The sequence below is a fragment of the Drosophila teissieri genome, chromosome X (assembly GCF_016746235.2).
Source record: "Drosophila teissieri strain GT53w chromosome X, Prin_Dtei_1.1, whole genome shotgun sequence".
Taxonomy (NCBI): Eukaryota; Metazoa; Arthropoda; class Insecta; order Diptera; family Drosophilidae; genus Drosophila; species Drosophila teissieri.
The window spans coordinates 3,743,747-3,763,241 of NC_053034.1; the positions used below are offsets into that span (position 1 = coordinate 3,743,747).

At 47.1% G+C, this 19,495-nt stretch overlaps 4 protein-coding genes across 7 annotated transcripts; 2 read left to right on the plus strand and 2 right to left on the minus strand.

The window, feature by feature from the left end:
* Nucleotides 1-864: 864 nt before the first annotated feature.
* On the plus strand, nt 865-7,078 carry LOC122624006. 3 transcript variants are annotated; one of them, XM_043803423.1, is made up of 4 exons: nt 865-998; nt 4,032-4,574; nt 4,642-5,730; nt 5,798-7,078. In XM_043803423.1, the coding sequence occupies exons 2-4, from the start codon at nt 4,347-4,349 to the stop codon at nt 6,311-6,313; spliced, it is 1,833 nt and encodes a 610-aa protein (XP_043659358.1). In that variant the 5' UTR covers nt 865-998; nt 4,032-4,346; the 3' UTR covers nt 6,314-7,078. The 3 variants fall into 3 exon arrangements, with proteins under 3 accessions (XP_043659358.1, XP_043659357.1, XP_043659359.1); XM_043803422.1 differs by lacking the exon at nt 865-998 and adding an exon at nt 2,795-2,946; XM_043803424.1 differs by lacking the exon at nt 865-998 and adding an exon at nt 2,795-2,946 and having other exon boundaries at nt 5,801-7,078.
* A 12-nt stretch (nt 7,079-7,090) lies between these two features.
* LOC122624007 (heparan-alpha-glucosaminide N-acetyltransferase) lies at nt 7,091-9,888 on the minus strand. The gene is made up of 6 exons (XM_043803425.1): nt 9,391-9,888; nt 9,134-9,273; nt 8,791-8,912; nt 8,540-8,714; nt 7,816-8,477; nt 7,091-7,752 (listed from the first exon to the last, which is right to left on the minus strand). Exons 1-6 carry the CDS (start codon nt 9,532-9,534, stop codon nt 7,265-7,267), a joined length of 1,731 nt encoding a protein of 576 aa, XP_043659360.1. The 5' UTR covers nt 9,535-9,888; the 3' UTR covers nt 7,091-7,264.
* A 116-nt stretch (nt 9,889-10,004) lies between these two features.
* LOC122623671 (TBC domain-containing protein kinase-like protein) lies at nt 10,005-13,332 on the plus strand. Its single transcript, XM_043802952.1, has 6 exons — nt 10,005-10,480; nt 10,701-12,077; nt 12,131-12,337; nt 12,408-12,679; nt 12,739-13,035; nt 13,098-13,332. The coding sequence occupies exons 1-6, from the start codon at nt 10,279-10,281 to the stop codon at nt 13,200-13,202; spliced, it is 2,460 nt and encodes an 819-aa protein (XP_043658887.1). The 5' UTR covers nt 10,005-10,278; the 3' UTR covers nt 13,203-13,332.
* Nucleotides 13,333-13,477: 145 nt separating this feature from the next.
* Nucleotides 13,478-19,434, minus strand: LOC122623363 (gastrula zinc finger protein XlCGF8.2DB). 2 transcript variants are annotated; one of them, XM_043802481.1, is made up of 6 exons: nt 18,728-19,434; nt 17,368-17,694; nt 15,702-15,834; nt 15,437-15,621; nt 14,785-15,352; nt 13,478-14,711 (listed from the first exon to the last, which is right to left on the minus strand). In XM_043802481.1, exons 1-6 carry the CDS (start codon nt 18,764-18,766, stop codon nt 14,416-14,418), a joined length of 1,548 nt encoding a protein of 515 aa, XP_043658416.1. In that variant the 5' UTR covers nt 18,767-19,434; the 3' UTR covers nt 13,478-14,415. The 2 variants fall into 2 exon arrangements, with proteins under 2 accessions (XP_043658416.1, XP_043658417.1); XM_043802482.1 differs by lacking the exons at nt 17,368-17,694; nt 18,728-19,434 and adding an exon at nt 16,098-16,266.
* Nucleotides 19,435-19,495: the final 61 nt, after the last annotated feature.

Below are 19,495 nucleotides of genomic sequence, written 5' to 3' on the forward strand. Positions count from 1 at the left end.
CTTCGACTAGAAAATAAAATAAATCAAATTGAAAATATTGAATACTTTTCAAAAATGTATCCATGCTTCATAAAAAACCCCATATCATTTTGGTAGAAAATATTAACACGAAAATATAAAATTTATTATTATTATTACTATATCATTAAAAATATTTCGAAAATGCATCCATGCAAAGAACAGAGAACTCATAATTGATATAACCACTAGCCTACAGCTCGTAATATTAAAAAAAATTTTTTGTAGGATAACTAAATATGGGTTTATTTTCATATGATTTTTATGTACATTTGCTGTAAAAATTAGTGTTCTTTCGTGGAACTTCAGGATAACTTCGAAGTTTTGTTGGGTGACGTTAACTAAGATGTATATAATACCAACAAATATAATTAATCATAAAGGACAAACATTTTAGATATATTAACAAAATTTAACTAATTTCATATTAAAATATTTAGAAAATGCATCCATGCAAAGAACAGAGAACTCATAATTGATATAAGCACTAGCCTACAGCTCGTAATATTAAAATAATTTTTGTAGGATAACTAAATATGGGTTTATTTTCATATGGTTTTTATGTATATTTGCTGTAAAATTTGCGTTTTTTCGTGGAACTTTAGGATAACTTCGAAATTTTGTTTGGTGAAGTAAACTAAGATATATTTAATACCAACAAATATAATTAATCATATAGCACCAAAATTTAAAATATATTAACAAAATTTAACTAATTTCATATTAAAATATGACCATATTCAGTATTTTTTAACAACATTCGAAATAAAATATTCTTTCTGTTAAGTAGCGCTAACAGCATTAATCGATAACATAGCGAAGCTGTTAGGCGGTAACAGACAGTCACTAGCAGCCAACCAACGCTAATGTTAAGTCGATGTTAGTGGCAATCAAAAGCAAAAAGGAAGCGATAAAGTGGAGTTTAACGTGAAAACAAAGGGTGATAACTAAGAGTTGTAATAACGAGCGGGGCTACAAAGGTAAAGATTGCAAGTGATATTTGATATATACAAGGAACATATTTAACGATCAAACATAAGACGACAAGTTAATGCGGTGAATGTATCTGTGTAAATATTGAGTAGGTGTGCGTGCAGTCGGCTTCATTTTGTTTTGCTGTTGACCTTCGCTGATCGAAATTGAGTTTAAATTGAATCCGTAAAACAAAAGCCGCTTGAACTCTTCCAATGTCAAAAGCAGCGCGAAGAAACTCCAGCAGTTGTGCGGAAAACACGAAAAAATAGGATCATCTATAAGTAGCACATAATACAGGCAAAGGTGTTTTATTTCTTGTATCTTTTGCGCGCGCTTTCTCTGCAAATCTATTACTTAACAGTCGCTCTCCACGTCCCTCTCTCGCTCGCTCTAGAAATATAAGCTAAACATTTTCTGCCTTTTTACTTTCTTTTTCCGGCTTTTTCTTGTTTTTGCCTTGCTATTACGCCTCTGCTCTCTGTGTGTGCTTGTGTGTGTGTATGCATATACCGTTATGTGTGCGCAACCTGTTTCACATTCTTATGAGAATTCCAATCAGAGTCTTTCACTTTCCGTTGCTTGTAGGCGCAAATGAAAACAAGGTCAGCCGCTGTGAAATGCCCATTTTTAAATACTATATCTATCTGCGAATTTGTTCTGTTTTCACGCTCAATTTCGCTTGAGTACAGTTTGTTGTTTTGCAAGACGTAGAAGAGGAAGCGGCAGGCGAACAAGGAGAAGCAACCGCAGGCGTCGCATGCACGCACACAGCCACACTCACTTACAATTCCATTTACACACATTTGCGGCTTGCAATTTGTTTTGATTGCAACAACAACAACATCAGCGACCTAGTTAATTCCGGGCCTTTTTATGTTGCTTTAATTCGGCACGTAGACCGCCTTACGCACACACTTGTGTGCATCTGTAAATGTAAAACATGTTGGGGCCTCATTTCGTTCGTTGATTTTTTTTTGGGCCACTTTCGCCGAATGAAAAAGTAAAAGAAGAAGCAAAGGCGGTGAAGAATGCAAGCGGTTCAGCAACAACATTGAGCAGAACACTTACAGTGTTGTAAAGCACCGCGCGGCGGAGTTGCCACTTCCTATGCTATGCGTGTCTGGTCACGTATTACAAAAATACTACGATGAAAAGAAAATAAGATCAAATGGGGGGAGAAGAGCGACACAAAAGCGTGTGGGTGCTGTGCTGCAATAAAAACGCTAAAAATAGATATGAGAAGCCACAACAGCTGCGCGGCACGTTTTCAGCTTTATCTTTATCACTCGCAGTGCAAACAAAGAATATCAACAAAAGAGCGTGTTATAATTGTTGCGCTGTATATTTTGCATATCAACATTCATATGTGTTGCTTAATTCGCATGCTGTTGTTGTTGCTGTTGGCAATCAGGTGGCAACCCTGCCGGCTGCGAACTTCTGCTTCTGTTGTGAACAGCGGCGTATTGCGATTTCATTTTCAGGGGCATTTATCCATATGCAATATTCCCTTTTGCTAATTATTTCTTTGCTGATTGTAGGCAATGATTCCGAGAATGACTGACTAGCTTTGCATAACATTCATTGGAACTACGAACCCCCGTTTGTAACGCCCCTGGTTGTAACAAACGTTTTTTTCTTTCTCCCTTTTTCACAACCGGAATTTTTCGCCGTTGCCTTTGCTGCGCGCATTCTCACGTACACACACGCACCGCACGCGTGCGAGCGAGACGGCGATGCTCAGCTGCTCGCGTTATCACTGCATTCGCTTTGTACACCATTTCGTACATGCGTCGATTTTCGTCAGTTTCGTCAATTTGCCTTTGTGTTTCTCGCGTGCAGACGCGTTTTCGTTTTTCTCCGCCGCTTTCCTTTAAATTTGAAACAAAAACTAGAAAAGAGTGCTCTGAATTGAAACGCTAATAAAATATCAATAAAAGTGTGTGTTTATTAAAGGTAAATTTAAATGAATTCGTGGCATAACGTGCTAATAATTTTGAAAATAAATTTTGAAGTGAATTGCGAGACAAGTACGTGCGCGTATACGTATGTGCATACAGCCGGTGCATAAAATGCACACACACGCATACTCGCAAATGCAACGAAAGTGGCTTTTCAAGTTGAAAAAAAATCAGTGTCCCCAAAAAATGCAAGAAACCGAAATAAAGAAATACAAATTTCAACGCACCTGGAAGAAGAAGAAGCAGGAGAAAGAGCGGCTCTCGTTTTCTTCTTCTTGCGCGCGGCGAGTGAAAGGGGGAGTAGTAGTAATACGAATACTACTGCAAATGCAGCGAAAGAGCGCGATTTCAAGTGTACCTTTTAGCACTTTGTTTATCGAATCCCCCCGCCCACCGCCCTTTCCCGCAGAAACACAGCCAAAAAGTTGCACTCGCAGCCTCACGAACACAGAGCTAAGCATATGCATATGTATGTGTAATGCACGTATGTGAAGTATTGCCAGGCAACACAAAAAATGTTGCGTTTGTGTGTGTGAGGCGCGCGCGTGGCTTAGCTAGCTATCTCGCTCGCACACCCCCCATTGATCCCCCGTTTTTGTTTGTGCTCGCTCGCTTGTTGTTGTTGCTGCTGCCGTTTTATGGTCTGTGTATGTAAAACAAGTTCGCTAAATTTAATTAGCACTGCCCTGGAAATAAACCCAAACCACTTGCTACGCTCAGCTGATAAGATATGCGAGCATTATCATTTGTTATTGCTCCGCCGCGCTTAATGTGGCGAAAATTCAAAATGTTTCAACGTTTTATTCGTTTTGGTCTGTGGTTTTTTCATGGCATTTTTATCGTGAACTTGAAGCATACATATGCATATATGCATTTACATGTTGTCAGTTTAGCCGCTTATCAACACTGTTCCAACAGCTGTTCAGAATTTGAATTCGAGACTCTATGAACCTAAACAGCACTTGACATAGTTGAAATACTGCAAATGTAAAACAATGTTTCGCGTACTGCCATCGTTAGGCAAAACTTGATGATTGATAATTACCCAACATTCGCTCATTTTGAATTCTTACTTTTCAGCACAAATGCAGCCAGCTACAGTGAAGCCTGGGAAATGGATGTTGGCAATGCACGTGCTCAGAACAACGGATGCAAAGGGAATGACCGCGCACAAATAACACTAGCACAACTACAGTGAACACCGCCGCAGCACACACCAAACACAGAAACTTAAATTTTCAAAAATATAGAACAAACATCAATTTAAATCAAGCCAACAAAGCACAAAACATTAAAAGCGTCAAACAAACAAAATACGTCATCGTAACACTTGTGAAATCTCCAGCGGAAATTGAAAACCCAAATATCCCAGAAACACAGTCATAAAACAAAGCCATGTTTAATTTCCATAAGCCGCGCGTTTACCGCTCTGCGGATGGATGTTGCATTTGCCGGGCCAAATCGAGCAGCTCGCGATTCACCGCCTCCCGGAAGTACGAAAAGGAGTCGATGCAGTGCTTCAATCTCCACGAGCCGCGAAATGGCGAAATCTGCAACGCCTGCGTCCTTCTGGTCAAGCGCTACAAGCGACTGCCTATCGGTAGCAAGCGCCACTGGGGTCATGTAAGTATTCCACATATAAACCATATATTAGCAATGAGTAAAACTAATCCTCTGTCTCCCATTACAGGTGGTGGATGCCCGTGCTGGACCCGGCACCAAGTCCATGGCCAAACAAAAGAAGCGCGACAACGCAGACGCGGAGGGCAGGGCCGCCAATGGTAGTGGCAACTCATTCCTGCCCGAGAAGTTCGCCAAGATCTTCAAGAAGAACCGCAAGGGCAAGGTCACAGCGGCGACTGAAGCAGCAGCATCATCATCTTCATCATCATCGTCCAGTGCTATCAATCGACCCAGCAGCACCTCACCTACCTCCGATCATCAGCCCAGCGACTCGAACGAGAGCTACGATGATGAGCAGATGCCAGGAAATGCCCCATATCAAACGCGTAAGCGAACGGCGGCTGCTGCTCTGGCCACGTCCAACGGCTCGGAGGCCAACAAACGTCCGAAGCTAACTGGCAGCAACCGACGCCGTCAGCTGGCGCCACAAAAGAATCGTCGGGCCGTCGACAACGTGCCCTTTTTCGAAGAAAGTGATCTCGTTCGCCTGGAGGTCTGTTGCGGTGTGGTCTTCCAGAGCCTATCCCTCGGCAGCAGTTGCTACATCATCGATCCGGAGCTGTACAAACCGTGTGAGAAGCACCAGCGCCTACGCCACCAGCAGATGCAGCTTCAGCTGCAGCAGCAACAGCAGCAACATCTTCTCGAGCAGCAGCAGGCGGTGGCGATGAATGACACACCCACTCCCAATTCATCGCCACTCACCACTCAAGTTCAAAGCCAGGGGCCAAAGATTGGGCCACTCAAGAAGCATCATTTGTTCTGCAAGCGACAATCGGAGTCATTTCCGCAAGGTGATATCCATAGCATAAGTCCAATTCCAATGAGCAAGACTGAAACGAACGGCCAGCCACTGTCGCCGAAGCCACATTCCAATCTGTCGCTGATCCTCAAGCCCACCGGCCAAACCCAAGCACAATCACAGCCGCAGTCGCATGCTCAAGTGGTTTCCGTGGGCGCTGCCTCGCCCTCGTCGCTGTCCTCCTTGTCCAACTGCTCCACCTCGTCCTCGGTGGCCACCAAGTTCAACGACAACTCCTCGGATTCGGGATTCGATGAGCATGTGCTGGAGCGCAAGTCGGTTAGCCCACCAACGGTAGGTGTTTCTTATTGACATGATATCTGCAGATCTTTTGACTAATTTCTATATTCGATCTATTCAGCAGGACGAGTGGAAACTGCGCGGAGCCACGGGTGGCATGCAGCTAATCCTAGCCAGCGGTCTGCCTCTGGCGGGACAGCCTCAGAATCTGGTGCTGGCTGGCAATGAGTTTACGGCACGTATTGTGCAGCAAAGAGAAGCCGGAGCAGGAGCTCCATCGGTAGCAGCAGCCCCACTCAAAATCAACGTACTTGGCGGATCTCAGGGCAATTGCAATAAAATGCGTGCTATATTCAATAGCGCCAGCAGCATTCAACATGAGAACGGGGTGACCACCATAGTGCCAGCCTCCTCGTTGGCAGCCAGCAATCAAACAGCTGCCATGAACGCCATTGCGCCCAGCACGGTGACCATAACACCGTCATCGGTGGGCAAAAAGGTGGCGGTGCAAAATCCCAAGTTTATTCTGCTGAAGCCAGCGAAATTTGTGGGACCAGCGGCAACCTCGGCGACGGCAACCGCGACTCTGACGGCGGAGCCACCTGCTCCACCTCCTCCAGAAGCCAAAATCGCATAAGCGATTGAATACGAAAGAGAGAGAGATAGATAGGAGATGCCTAGCGTCTCGCAGGGAACGACTCCCTGTTACGTTTGTTATAAACTAAGCTATTTAACGGCGCCAGAAAGCCAAGCTCCCTTCCTTATCTATATATATATATATGCATACATATATATATATATTTATTTTTTTTGTACCTTTTATTTTTTTTATCTCAACGTTCAGAGAAGGGCTGCCCCATATTTATTCTGAGATGTGCCCCCAAAGCAGTTCATAGTGTACATAATACTTGTATCCATCCTACCCTACAAGCATTTTTTTGTAGAATACTCAGCCGAAGCCGCAGCTCCCATATCAGTCTACCGTAATACTTAACATTTCAAGGAACACCCAAACCTAGACGTTAGTTTATGTAAATACGATTTAAGCCAGCCTAACGACTTGTTTCTGTCTAATTGCCCAACTTAGTCATCGTCAGCAGTTCGTGAGTTACCATGTTGAGCGGGATAAAGCGGATCGCAGGCCGGGGAGCATTTTTAAAACCAATCAACTTACTAGTTGGACGTGTAGTAGTTTCAGTGCCCTAGTAGTCTGTAGTTGAACGCCAAGTTCGCTCCTACCCACCGCCGCTGGAAGATCATAGCCGGCGGATGGGGCGAATGAATCCACCCAAAACCATACAAATTGTAGCCTTAGGAATGCCTGCACAAACAAAAACCACTATTTGTGTGTTACGAGAACATGTTTTTTTAAAACTAAATACAAATAAAATATTTGAAAATATGCCACAGTGTCTTTATCTTCGTCAGATTTATAATTACTTTATTGATATCGATTTGCGTTCGTACAGCGAACAAAATTCGGAATTGCTGCACAAACACTAAACATTTCTCATGGTCTTTGTGCTATGTTAGCATAGTTTCTAATTTATTTGGCAATTAAATTGTGCATATGGTTATTCTTGTCGCCCTACACGCTGTAGTAGAACTCCTGCGCGTCCAGATACAGTGCGATGCCCACCCAGACCAGGGTATTCCACGTGGCCTCCAGCAGGAGCATGAAGTGCGTGTTCATCTCGCCGATCCGCCAGTGCCAGGGTAGCATTCTGTGCAGCACGGAGTGGCCCACGTACATCACGATGGCGTTCATGCCGCATTCGGTGAAGGGATAGCCCGACCAGCTCCACGTCTCCCGCACGTCGATGAAGTAGTACAGCAGCGAGAGGATCAACAGGGCCAAGCTGACGGTGACGCAGACGAAGGACAGCGACCAGAGGTTCTTGTTCACGGGAATGGCGCCACCCTCACGCGAGAATCCGCACAGAGCTCCGCCAATGAGGCCCAGCACAATGGCGAGGACCGTCCAGCGACGGATTCTCGACTGCCAGGCGGGATGCACCAGCAGGGTAACGCCTGCAAAGGCGCCGAGTAGCACCTGCACAACGCTCAGGATGCAGCCTGCAATTGATTTAATATTTGATTAATCGGGTCGCTAACTAGCCCCTGCAGCAAGCCACTCACCGAATATACCCTCTGGATCGAATGCTGTCGAGTCGTAGACGTACTTGGCCGTGGGATGCTGGTAGATGTGCGCGTTGCCCAGCACCTGGAGGTCCACGTACCCCGCCGCACCACCAATGCAGTTCGGATGGGCATTGTAGTCGTGTTTGCCGCCCGGTCCCAGATAGCCGCGCGGACAACCGGGCACGCGTAGGCCGTAGGTCAGGCCCAAATAGGTGGCCACCAGGGCCAGCAGCACAGCCAACTCTCCGCTGAACAGGCACACATCGTGGACGGCACGCTGCCAGGATCTTTGCGGACTTATGGGCTCCCTGCGACAGCACAATGTATGCAGAACGCCAACTACCAGGTAAGCCACTCCGAATCGCTGCAGCACTCCCATTAAACGCAGTTGCTCCAGATTCGGCCCACTCATCGAGTTGAGGCACAGGCCAATGACGAACAGCTTTATCGATCGCCACAGTATGCGCGCACAAATCCTCGCCTTGCTGCTACCACGGGAAAGTTGCGATTTGACGGAGAGCGGTATGCAGACGCCCATGATCCACAGGAACGAGGGGAAGACCACGTCGGCCAAGTGGAGTCCGTTCCAGGCCGCATGCTCGATCCAGGCGTAACCACCGCCACCACTGTTCACGAAGATCATCAGAACAATCGAAAGGCTGTAAAAATAAGTATATTTGAGCTTGGATCTGAGTAGTTTCCCATTCTTTGTCCCAGTTACCCGCGGAAGGTGTCCAGGCTCCGGAGGCGCTTCCTCTGCGTGGCTTTGGTGGCGGCTTCGCCGATGCTGTCGGCGGCGGCGGTGGCCTCGTCATAGCGATAGCAACGCCAGGCGCAGCTCACCAGCTTGAGGGCGATTAGCAGGGCGGCAACCAGCACGAAAACGGCAATGAAAGCTGCGGCGGGGATAATAGTATTATCGATAAGCAATATGTATCTGGAGTGGCACTTGCGGATTACCGCAGCACTCACCATAATTAATTGGTACGCCCGGCTTGTCCACGGCAAAGGCACAGGTGCCATTCGCTTGGAGGGTCAGGTTGTAGACGCCGAATTCCTGCAGATCGCTGCGACGCAGCCAACAGAGGGACGAGCTGCGGGGAAATTGATTCAAGTCACATTGGTCACTAAACTTGAAAAGAACAGGTGCAATTGCAATTGCATTGCTAAGCAGTTGCGCTTAAACTAGTTAACACATATGTACATATGCATGCAAATCACAAGATGCACAGTGGCAATCGCCTACAGCCAACCATTCCAATCCTTAAGTACTTAAGCTTAACTGCGCGAGTGCCCACTGTACAGTGATACTCACACATTGTCGTAGGCATAGTGACCCTGATCGTGTTCGAATATTTTGAAATTCAGCGAAAACGCCGAACTCAAACGTAACGGTTCAGCGACGCCGGCAGCGACGTCGGCAGCGGGCAGAGCTTTCACTTTGGTGTACGGACACTGCGAATTAAAAACGGCAAAGAATACAATTAAAATCGCATCAGTGGGCCAATTGAAAGGGAAACCGATTGCGCGATGTGATTATGTGCATGGGGCAGCAGTAAGTTTATTGCCTACCGTGTAGCATTCATCGGACAGCGAGTACAGGTGGGTCTGGCTGCTGAACTCCGAGTGCAGGTACAGGTAAAACTCGTCAACGGACAGCGCGCGCATATCCAGATGGCGCCACAACGGCTCCGTATATTCCACAAAAAGCGACATTTCTCAGTGGCTGGCTGTTAATTGGCTTGCTTTTCGTTCTTAATGCGCTTCTCATTCACAAAGCTTGCAGTTTGCTAAGTTGCAACTGCAATTGCCAAATTGCATTCAACAGTTACTTACGACTGCGATCGCAAGCACACACACACATTTGCATTTACATTAACGCGCGACGAGCGACTAGCTTGGACTAAACCGAATTTTGCACCATCTGAAGAGCGTTTTTCGCATCGTATCGCCAGCAAATAACAAAACAATTTCGAGTGCGCAATAAAAACAAAATTGCTATGCCAATAGCAACAACACACGGAAGCAACAACAAGGCGGCAACAAAACAAACGATAGCCGATAGGCGATAACAAACGATTGGTGTTGCAAAACGACCGAGGGAGCTTTCCACTGCGGTTCGCACTGAGCTGAGCGAATTCCAATTAGGAGTCACAACAGCTGTTGAAAATTCTGGCAACGCCTCGCGGCTATGCGCTCTCAACTGTTGCTCTATTTAAGGAAAACATCAATAAACTTTAGCGTTATAGATGGCGTAGTAGTACCGCTTTAACTAAGGATTTATAACGCTTATAAACTTGAACGTGTATACTTTCTTTAGCATTGTCCAGCAAATTGGGGGCGTTGCACTCGCAGAAGTCTGGCAACGTGAACAGCTGTTTTTGCATTCCGCTCGCAATAAAAAAGATGCTGGCGTGGAATCCGGCGAAATTGCTGTGATTTGCAAATCGCATCGGGATCATGGCCACGCGGGAGCGCGGCAGGGAGTGCCGCCTGTGCGCGGTCACCTTCTTCGCGAAACTGCATCCCGGCGACGTCTGCGGCAGCAACGGACTGCCCCTCACGCCCAACTCGATTGCGATCCTGGGACGGGCCCAGAAACTGAAGGAGCTGCAGGACGAGCACCTGTGCCAGTACCTGGATGTGATCCGCGGCAAGCACGGTGGGTTGCCAGCTCCCGGGAATCCACACATCCGGTCTAATTTGGGCAGAATCTGGAAACACCCACCATCCCATCCCTACTGTTATTACAAAACCCTACAAAACTCCCACTAATCTGCCACATGCCAAGATCACAGAATCATCCACGATCACACCCACTAATTCAACTGCCTCGACTCGCATCGAACTGGTAATTAAAACGCGATACCTCTTACTTCCAGAGCGCACCATTGTGGTTTCGGAGTACCTGGGACTGTCCCTGGAGGACTACGCCATGCGTCATCCGCCGCTGGCCATTGCCCAGATCCTGCGGATCTTCTACCAGGTGGCGTGCGGCATCAACGTCCTGAGTCGACACCATCTGGTCGCCCACAATGTGGAGCCCAAGCACATTCTCCTCTCCAGCGACGGCCAGCGCGTGAAGCTCTTCAACTACGGGCTGCATCACATGACCAAGGGCGGTGCCTATGTGCCCTTTCCCATTGGCAACATTCGCTACATGGCACCCGAACGACTGCTCGGCCTGAATGGCAATGTGAAGAGCGACGTTTGGTCGCTGGCCCTGGTGATGGTGGAGCTGATACTGCAGATCGAGCTGTGGCCCAAGCTAAAGCTCTCGAATGTGGTTAGGAAAATCCTGGCCTTCGGCAAGAGCAACGGGGTGCTGGAGAAGATTGCGCGCGAGCACCAGTGCCACGAGCGCTATGTGCAAATGGACCAGCGCCTGCGACAGCTGCTGGAGAGCTGCTTGAGTGTCCTGCCCAAACGGAGACCACTGCCCTGGGAGCTCTTGGATCATCCGATTTTCGAGGAAGTCCTATTGGATTTGAAGAAGCAGAAGATGCAGCCCTTGAGCCCAGAAACCGAGCATTTATCACTGCTGCTGCGATGTCCGTTGTCGCAAATCTACCACCTGTGGCAACTGGCCGGCGGCGATGTGCAGGCGGAGCTGAAGAAGGAGGGCCTCATCCGGAGTGAGGCGCCCATTTTGGGTCTGCCGCAAATCGTTCGCTTGAGCGGTGCCAGCGTTTGTCCCGGACGCAGTCAGGCGCAACTGATGGACGATCGAGTGGTGCCGCTGCGCCTGAAGGCGCTGCTCCAGCGTCTGAGTGGCCTGCCAGCCGCTGTCTACTTTCCATTGCTCCACTCGCCGCGTTTTCCCGCCCACTTTGCCCGCGAACTGCAGGAACTGCCGCTGGTGATCCGCGAAAAGGACATCGAGTACCAGTTTCAGCGCGTGCGGCTGTTTACGCGCCTTCTGCAGGGCTATCCGCATACGGCGGAGCAGCTGCAGCGCGAGGCAGCCGTGGATGTGCCGCCGCTTTTAAGGGGTCCCATTTGGGCTGCCCTCCTGGAGGTGGTGCCCAATGGCAGTTACGCGAAGATCGACAAGTTTACGTCTACGAGCACGGATAGGCAGATCGAGGTGGACATACCGCGCTGCCATCAGTACGACGAGCTGCTCTCCTCGCCGGATGGCCACCGCAAGCTGAGGCGGCTGCTCAAGGCCTGGGTCACCGCCCATCCGCAGTACGTCTACTGGCAGGGACTGGACTCACTGACGGCCCCGTTTCTCTATCTGAACTTCAACAATGAAGGTGAGGCTGGCTTTTCTTAGGTTTCTTTGCTATAACGCTTTGCCTTTCCACAGAGTTGGCCTTCCTCAGCTTGTTCAAGTTCATTCCAAAGTATCTGCAGTGGTTCTTTCTCAAGGATAATTCGGCGGTGATCAAGGAGTACCTGAGCAAGTTCTCCCAGCTGACTGCCTTCCATGAACCGCTTCTCGCCCAGCATTTGGCCAGCATTAGCTTTATACCCGAGTTATTTGCCATCCCCTGGTTTCTCACCATGTTCTCGCGTAAGTTGCTCTCTGCGCCATTGATAGTTTCCCAGATGATATCGTTAATACCCACTCGCTCTTCTTGCAGATGTATTCCCGCTGCACAAGATCCTGCATTTGTGGGATAAACTCATGCTGGGCGACAGTTCGTATCCGCTGTTCATTGGCATTGCCATACTGCGCCAGCTGAGGAGCACGCTGCTCACCTCCGGCTTCAACGAGTGCATCCTGCTCTTCTCGGACCTGCCGGACATCGTGATGGACGGCTGTGTGCTGGAGTCCCAGAAGATGTACGAGGCCACCCCGAAGAGTATTACTCACCGCCAGCACGCGCTGCGCCTCCAGCCGCCACAGGCGTTGGTGAGTCTCGAGAAGAAACCCATACCATGACTTGTATTACAGGTTGTTCTTTTCCCCAGGACATTGGCGTGGCGGATGTCGAGCTGAAGCACCTGCAACAGGAGCAGTGCCCCCGGATCAGCGCCAAGGATGTGCAATTCCTGCTGGACAACTCGCCTGCGGAGCTGGCCCTCGTCGATCTGCGCAGTGTGGTGGAGTTTGGACGCGTCCATGTGCCGCATAGCATCAACATTCCCTTCGCCACCGTCCAGTTGGGTGAACAGCGACTGGAGGCCCTGCAGGTTCCCCAACTGGAGGCGCAGCTCCGCGGCAAGATCGTGGTCTGCGTGAGCAACATCCATCAGCACTCCGTGGAGGTGGGGCATCCGCTGGAGCAAATAATCCTTCTTGCAAACTAAAGTCATTCCTTATTTTGCAGTTCTCGCACTTTCTGGTGGCCTGCGGCGTCCAGCGCACCTGCATCCTCCATAAAGGATTCAACGTCCTGCACTCCATCGAGCCAAATATACTCATCTCGAATTGAGCTCCCGACATGCTGATCGTTTCTCGTTGGCCTCATCGCTTCTGCTCGTCTAGCCTAAGCTCAATGTAAATTTATTATCTTTTTTAAACGGAATGTATTTGCAAATAAACTATATATGTATTATATAAAACTGATCGCTTGTGCCTTGGACTTCTAAAGTTAAGAACCCAAATACGTAAGAACTTTGCCCAATTAGAAGAAAACATTCGGTAAAGCCTTGATTTGTTTCTTTTCTTTATGTTGATTTTTTGTAATGGTTTATTAAAAAAAAAATAAAAACACTTAAGCTAATGCCTAACATAAATACATACCGAATTTAATCGAATTGTTTTTCACTTCTTGTTTTTGTTACTTTTCTCTATGCGTAATTACTATCAATTGTAGGTAATTTGTATTTGCTTTCTGAATTTTTAACATTATATTTTCCGTTTCGCTGTGCCTTTGCATTACAATAAAATTTTAATTCGATTTAAGTTACAGATTTCTCAACCCGATCTCATGTTTATATAATATAATGTATATATAGATGTGGGTGTTATGTGCATAATTATAAGTCAGTTGTGTTTTTTTGTCTGTCCATCTGGTGCTGCTTTTTCTTTTTCGATGTCATGCATTGCTGCTATTTTCTTGTAAATTTATTCTCGGGACATTTGGTTTTTCTATTGCTTTGGCTGGTCAAAATTTAAAACCGGAAGTGGGAGACAGACACCAAACTGAACCAGCAGCTTGCCGCCGACTCTAAATTCGGGATGTTTTGGCAGTCCCTTTGCCGATTTCAAAATAGCGTACTCAAAAACGTTTGATAAGCAGGAGACAATAAACAAGGGAGACCGCTAAGTCGGGGTACTAGTTACATAGCTAGTAGCGTTCAAACAGACAGACAGACAGACGGACATGACCAGCGATCCTGATCCAGAATAGAGGATAGGGAACGCTTTCTTCTGCCTGCTGCATACCTTTTTACCCATTTTGTATACACTTTTACTCCACTGGTAACGGGTATGAAGGAAGCATGTCTCACCAACTTCAGACACCCAACACTATTTTGAGATCTGCAGAGACTCCAAAACATCCGCGCCATATCTATCATAGTTTGCGTGTGTATGTGCTGAATGTGATGCTACTTTGGCTATGGCTATGCTAATCAGGGACTTTAGCAGCTGATCGTTCGGGGCTTAAGCTAAAAGAGACCTTCATTCCATCCTTAACTAGCCTACTTAGTGGGTATGAAACGCGCCTTGACCGCCTGGCCCATCGGCAAGTGCAGCAGTTGCTGCTGCTGCGCCTGTTGCTGTTGCGCCGCCGCCTGCTGCTGCTGCTGTTGTTGTGCCTGCTGCTGCGCCTGCTGCTGTGCCGCCTGCTGCTGCATGTGCTGGTTGATCTGCTGCTGGATGGACAGGCCACTGACATTGCTGATATGCTGGCTGTGGAGCGATTCGTTGATCTCGATCTTGATGGCCGTGGCGGCCAGCGTTGTCGCCTTGTTCTTGTTCTTCGGCGGACGTCCACCTGGATATGCAACGAAAGGCCAATTAGCTTTGTAAATAGTGGACTAGCGGAAGAGTGGAAAGCGTGCACTTACGTTGCCCTGTCGTGTGCTGCAGGGACAACGGCTGGCCGATCATTGCCAGCGGCTGTTGCGTGCCCGCCTTCTTGGAGCGCTTCGGAGGCGGCAGCTCGTGGTGGGCGTGGTTGGTGAGCAGGTGCTTGGAGAGGTGCTGGCGCACCGCAAAGGACTCGGCACAATTGGCCACCGGACAGGAGAGGTAGCGACCCTCGACATGGCGCTGCACGTGCTTCTTCAGCAGCGACTCCTGGTTGAAGCTGCTCGGGCAGATGTCGCACTTGAACTTGAACTCGTCGTGCATCTTGAGGTGCTGATCGAGATGGGCCTGCTGCAGGAACTTCTCGTCACACTTGTCGCACTCGTACGGAAAGGCCAGACCGTGGGTCTTCATATGCGTGTGCAGCTGCGACTGCAGCTTGAAGTTCTTCTCCGGACACCGCGGACAGTAGTAGCCGGTGACCCCGGCGTGAGCCTGCAGGTGCTGGTTCAGCGAGGTCACCTGCGTGAACTTCTTGTTGCACACGTTGCAGCAGTACTGCTGCACCTTGTGGTGCGACTTCATGTGGTTGTTCAGGTTCGTCACCTGCAATGCGAGAACATTTCAAGTTACAGATCAAAAATCTTCTGCAATTTGCGAGCACGGGCGCAAAGGTTGTCTGGAACTGACCTGGGCGAAACTGCGACCGCACTCCGGTTCATTGCAGACGAAGGGCCGTTCTCCGGTGTGCAGCCGGCGGTGATTGTTCAGATTGGTGATCTGCGTGAAGGTCTTGCCACAGTCCACGCACTGGTATGGCCGATCGTTCGTGTGGATGCGTTCGTGGTTCCGCAAGTTGGCCGCCTGCGTGAAGCCTGCAAGTGGAAGAGGTTCGACGAAATGTCGAGGATTTGTCAAGAACAAGATCATATGTGCGAGCAGTATATAGACTCACCTTTGTGGCAGTAGGTGCACACAAACTTACGCTCCGCCGAGTGATTTCGTATGTGCGTCATGAGCGAGGATTTGCGCGAGAAAGTTTTGTTGCATAGCGGGCAGGAGCCCTCCTCGTTGAATATCAGATCCACCTTGAAGTAACAAATAGAGCATCAGTCCAAAGTGCTTGCCTCTTGCATCAGAAAGTAGCAAGTTTGGTACAAAGAAAGTGTATCGAAAGGTTTTATATGCAGGCTTACATATATGCCATATTACTTTTAAAAATGTATCAAAAAATAATAAAAAAAAACTTTTCCCTGTCCTTCTAAGCACTATACATATAGATCTGGCGATTAGGTAGCCAGTAGCCAAGTGGACATCACTGGGACACTATCGCCCTCCCACTCCCACTCACGCTCAACAAGCTGGCGGCCAAAAGAACGGATTGCAAATTCCCGTGCGAATTCAGTTTGTTTATTGCGGAATCACTTGAGTCACATTTAATAATTTTCACAATTTTTTTTTTATTGTTATTATTATATTTATTTTTCTGCGTGCCACGCACACCCACACACCAAAAGCGCCAACTGAAAATGAATTTTTTCCGCTTTACACAGCGCACAAAAACGCCGAGCTGCGTCGACTTCTACGTCGACGTCGACGTCGACATAGCAGATATTAATGGAAAAAGAAGCACAAAATATATGTGTATATATACATATATATATAAATATAAAGGAAAACAAGAAAATGAGCAGTGCGAAATGTAGCATGTGGAATAGAAAATACTCTCACGCCCATCACTTTTAAGCTGTTTGCAATGCATGTATGTTTTTAATATTTCAAAAGAACTTTCCAGCACTGCCCTCGTCAACAGCGTCATGAAATATAACTGTACCTCTAAAAATCTATTGCAATTGGCATGATTAGTAGCAATGGCAGTAAATAGTATCTAAGCAGTTTTGAAATAGAGTATTGTACAGTCGTCGTAAGGCATTCTTACATTTATTTATACTTTTTTTTGCAATTCTCTGTTGCATGATGGAAAAAGAAAGGCAACAAGAACATGCAAAGAAACGGCGAAATAAGAAGCGAAGAAGAAAAGCAGCAGCTATGAATGTGCAGTGTGTCCGTATGTATTTATGTATATGTATGTGTGCGCCTTTTGTGAGTGGGGGAGTAGTGAAATGTAAGAAAATGAAGAGAAAATAGCACAACAATAATAAACAAGTGCAGCAAAAGGAGCAGGAGTCGAACTCCCGGGGGAGCAAAGTCCTCTTCTAAAAACGGCAGAGCGGGGTCTTCAAGCCCCCATAATTTCAGTCGTAATACATCGACAGGGGATTGCAGTGAACTCGGTAATTACATTTAAATTGGCCATTTTTGGCATCATTCATATTTGAATAGGTAATTGTATTGATTTGATTCCTACAATATAGAGCACTCTTCGTGGACTATTAAAACCTTAGGTTTAAATTTTAAATCAAGACGTTCATATTCGATTTGCAAATATGTAGCTACGACCTTCAGTTATTCATGTTTTTTTGATGAGCTCTTTGCAGCACTGCATTAACTGCCACTGCCTTGCCATGCCTCTCCCAACACTGGCAGCCAATGCAATCCCTCGCTATGCTCTTTGCAACACTGTCCCCGCTATGGCATTCCAATCCCAGAAAAGGACTTACGTCTTCGGAGTCGTCCTGCGACTGTAGGTTCTCGGAAGAACTGGATGATTGCATTTGCTGCTGCTGCTGCTGTTGTTGCTGTTGCGAGTTCTGATGCTGCTGCTGCTGCGGGTTCTGGTGCTGCTGCTGCGCGATGGCGTCGCTGTCGCTGGAGGAGGCCGTCGACGAGGAGGTGGCCGCCGCTGCTGCGGAGGCGGCGACTGCGGCCGAGGCAGAGGCCGCGACGGCTGCAGCGGCCGCCGCCGACTGATGGAAGTTGGAATTATTTGTCAACTGCTCCGAGCAGCGGACGCACGTGGGTATGCTATAGCCGGGCACCTGGAACAACTGTAGGGCGGGAGAACAGGACACAAGGATTAGCGAGAGCTTCCAATTGGAAAACAAAAAACGCAATAATGCTCTTTATTTATTATGGCAGCTCAATCTTATTTCATACAGCCCCCGTCCCCAAATTTCCAACTAGCCCTTTCTCTTTTCCGCCAACTAGAAATAACAGCCAAGAAGATAAACACACACACACACGCACACATGGAGAATCAAAAAGAAAGAAAAGAAACTACAATAACAACAGCACCAGCAGCTTGTTGTTGTTTTCATTTCATGTTATTTTTTTCTTCGGTACAACGTTTTGTTATTCTTTCGCTTTTTGTTTTGCTTTGCCGCCGCTCTGCCAGCAACGTGGCAGAGGCGTCGCCAATAAAAATAGGGGTCCGTTTTTGATTACTCCGCAGCGCTAAACTAGTAATTGTTTAAATAATAATCTAAAATCCATGCAATGTCTTATCTCAACTTTAACTTTTATACAAGATCACTTCGTAGATGCCCAATAGTAACCCCCCTTCACTAAATCAACGCGCAGCCACTGCGGTTTTGGCTGCCTTGGCGCAATTTCTGTCATTTTGTTTTATTATGTATTTCTTTTTGTGCGGTTCATGGGCGGCGGGAGGGGGGTGAGAGGGGCAGGGGGGCTGTTGGGGGAATAGGTTGAAAAGGAGTCAAAGTGAAAAGCGAGTGGCGAGCGTAAGCAAAATGTAAAAATAATATTTTTTCAAGTTGTCGGCTTGAACAACTTTTCGGGCTGAGTTGGCTAAAAATAAAAATTGTTCAGCAATAGTTTGGGGTCGCATGTATGTGTGTGTATTTCTTATTTCTGTGTGTGTTTGTGTGTGGGAAAGGGGGGCAATGCGCGCGCTTTTCAACCCCTCGCCCCCTGCGCCAACAACCCGCCCGCACAATAACAGTAGCGCGAATTCAATTGTTTAAACTCCCCCCCAAAAAAAACAACGAAAAATCAATAGAAATAACAAAATGTATATACCTAAATCACATGTGTGTATATCTTTTTTTTTTGTTAACATACCGTTGCCGTTTGGAAGCACAACCTACAGATGGTGTCCATTATAACAGTAAATAAGGAAGAGGATGGGGAGCAGGAGAAGGAAGATGCACTTTGTTGTTGGTTTTTGCCCCCTCCGCGGTCGTTGTTGTTGTTGTCCTTCTCCCTCGCAATTTACCGCTATCTTTACCGGTTAACATTCAGTGCCGTTTTTTTTTTCGTTGATATTATTTTGTCCAATTTTTTTTTCTATTTTTTTCTTTTTCTTTTTACTATGAGTTTGTGAACACGATCCAAACTGTGTGTGGCTGTATTTGAAACTAACTTTGTAGAGTTTGAATTGCCTTTGGATTTCGGTGATCGCTATATTATGGCATATTATGATGGCAAAAACAAAAACTAAGTAAATGATATATAAATTTGATTAATACGATATTTTCGTGGTACACACACACACGCGCGTTGTTTATGTTTGCCTTGCACTTGCACATACAAGCAAATATGCGGCGCTGTTGTTGTTGCTGCTGCGAAGTTCTGCTTCTTTTTTTTGCTTAATTCCTTTGCCCTTTTTTTGGCGTAGTTACACGTGAAAAAAAACAAACCAGCGCGTTCGAATGCGTTTTTTTTTGTATTTTACAATTCACGACGAAGTTTTTGTCCGTCGTCTTTTTTCCCTTTTTTTTGGGGCCCGATGTTATTGTTGCGCTGTATGCGTGTGCCGTGTGTGTGTATGTGTGGGGGAAAAAACGAATACGATAAGAATTCGCGGTAGTATAGTCGTGCTGCTCTAAC

Bases quoted from the DNA above. Each gene is read 5' to 3' on its own strand.
- LOC122624007 (XM_043803425.1), bottom strand. From the start codon at position 9,534: ATGTCGCTTTTTGTGGAATATACGGAGCCGTTGTGGCGCCATCTGGAT. The intron at 8,478-8,539 runs GTAACTGGGACA...TTATTTTTACAG, and splicing joins AGCCTGGACACCTTCCGCGG to CCTTTCGATTGTTCTGATGA. The intron at 7,753-7,815 runs GTGAGTGGCTTG...AATCAATTGCAG, and splicing joins CGATCCAGAGGGTATATTCG to GCTGCATCCTGAGCGTTGTG.
- LOC122623671 (XM_043802952.1), top strand. From the start codon at position 10,279: ATGGCCACGCGGGAGCGCGGCAGGGAGTGCCGCCTGTGCGCGGTCACC. The intron at 12,078-12,130 runs GTGAGGCTGGCT...GCCTTTCCACAG, and splicing joins TCTGAACTTCAACAATGAAG to AGTTGGCCTTCCTCAGCTTG. The intron at 12,338-12,407 runs GTAAGTTGCTCT...CTCTTCTTGCAG, and splicing joins GTTTCTCACCATGTTCTCGC to ATGTATTCCCGCTGCACAAG.
- LOC122624006 (XM_043803423.1), top strand. From the start codon at position 4,347: ATGTTTAATTTCCATAAGCCGCGCGTTTACCGCTCTGCGGATGGATGT. The intron at 4,575-4,641 runs GTAAGTATTCCA...CTCCCATTACAG, and splicing joins GCAAGCGCCACTGGGGTCAT to GTGGTGGATGCCCGTGCTGG. The intron at 5,731-5,797 runs GTAGGTGTTTCT...CGATCTATTCAG, and splicing joins AGTCGGTTAGCCCACCAACG to CAGGACGAGTGGAAACTGCG.
- LOC122623363 (XM_043802481.1), bottom strand. From the start codon at position 18,766: ATGGACACCATCTGTAGGTTGTGCTTCCAAACGGCAACG. The intron at 17,695-18,727 runs GTATGTTAACAA...CCCGCCCTACAG, and splicing joins TGTGCTTCCAAACGGCAACG to TTGTTCCAGGTGCCCGGCTA. The intron at 15,835-17,367 runs GTAAGTCCTTTT...TGTTACTTCAAG, and splicing joins CGCAGGACGACTCCGAAGAC to GTGGATCTGATATTCAACGA.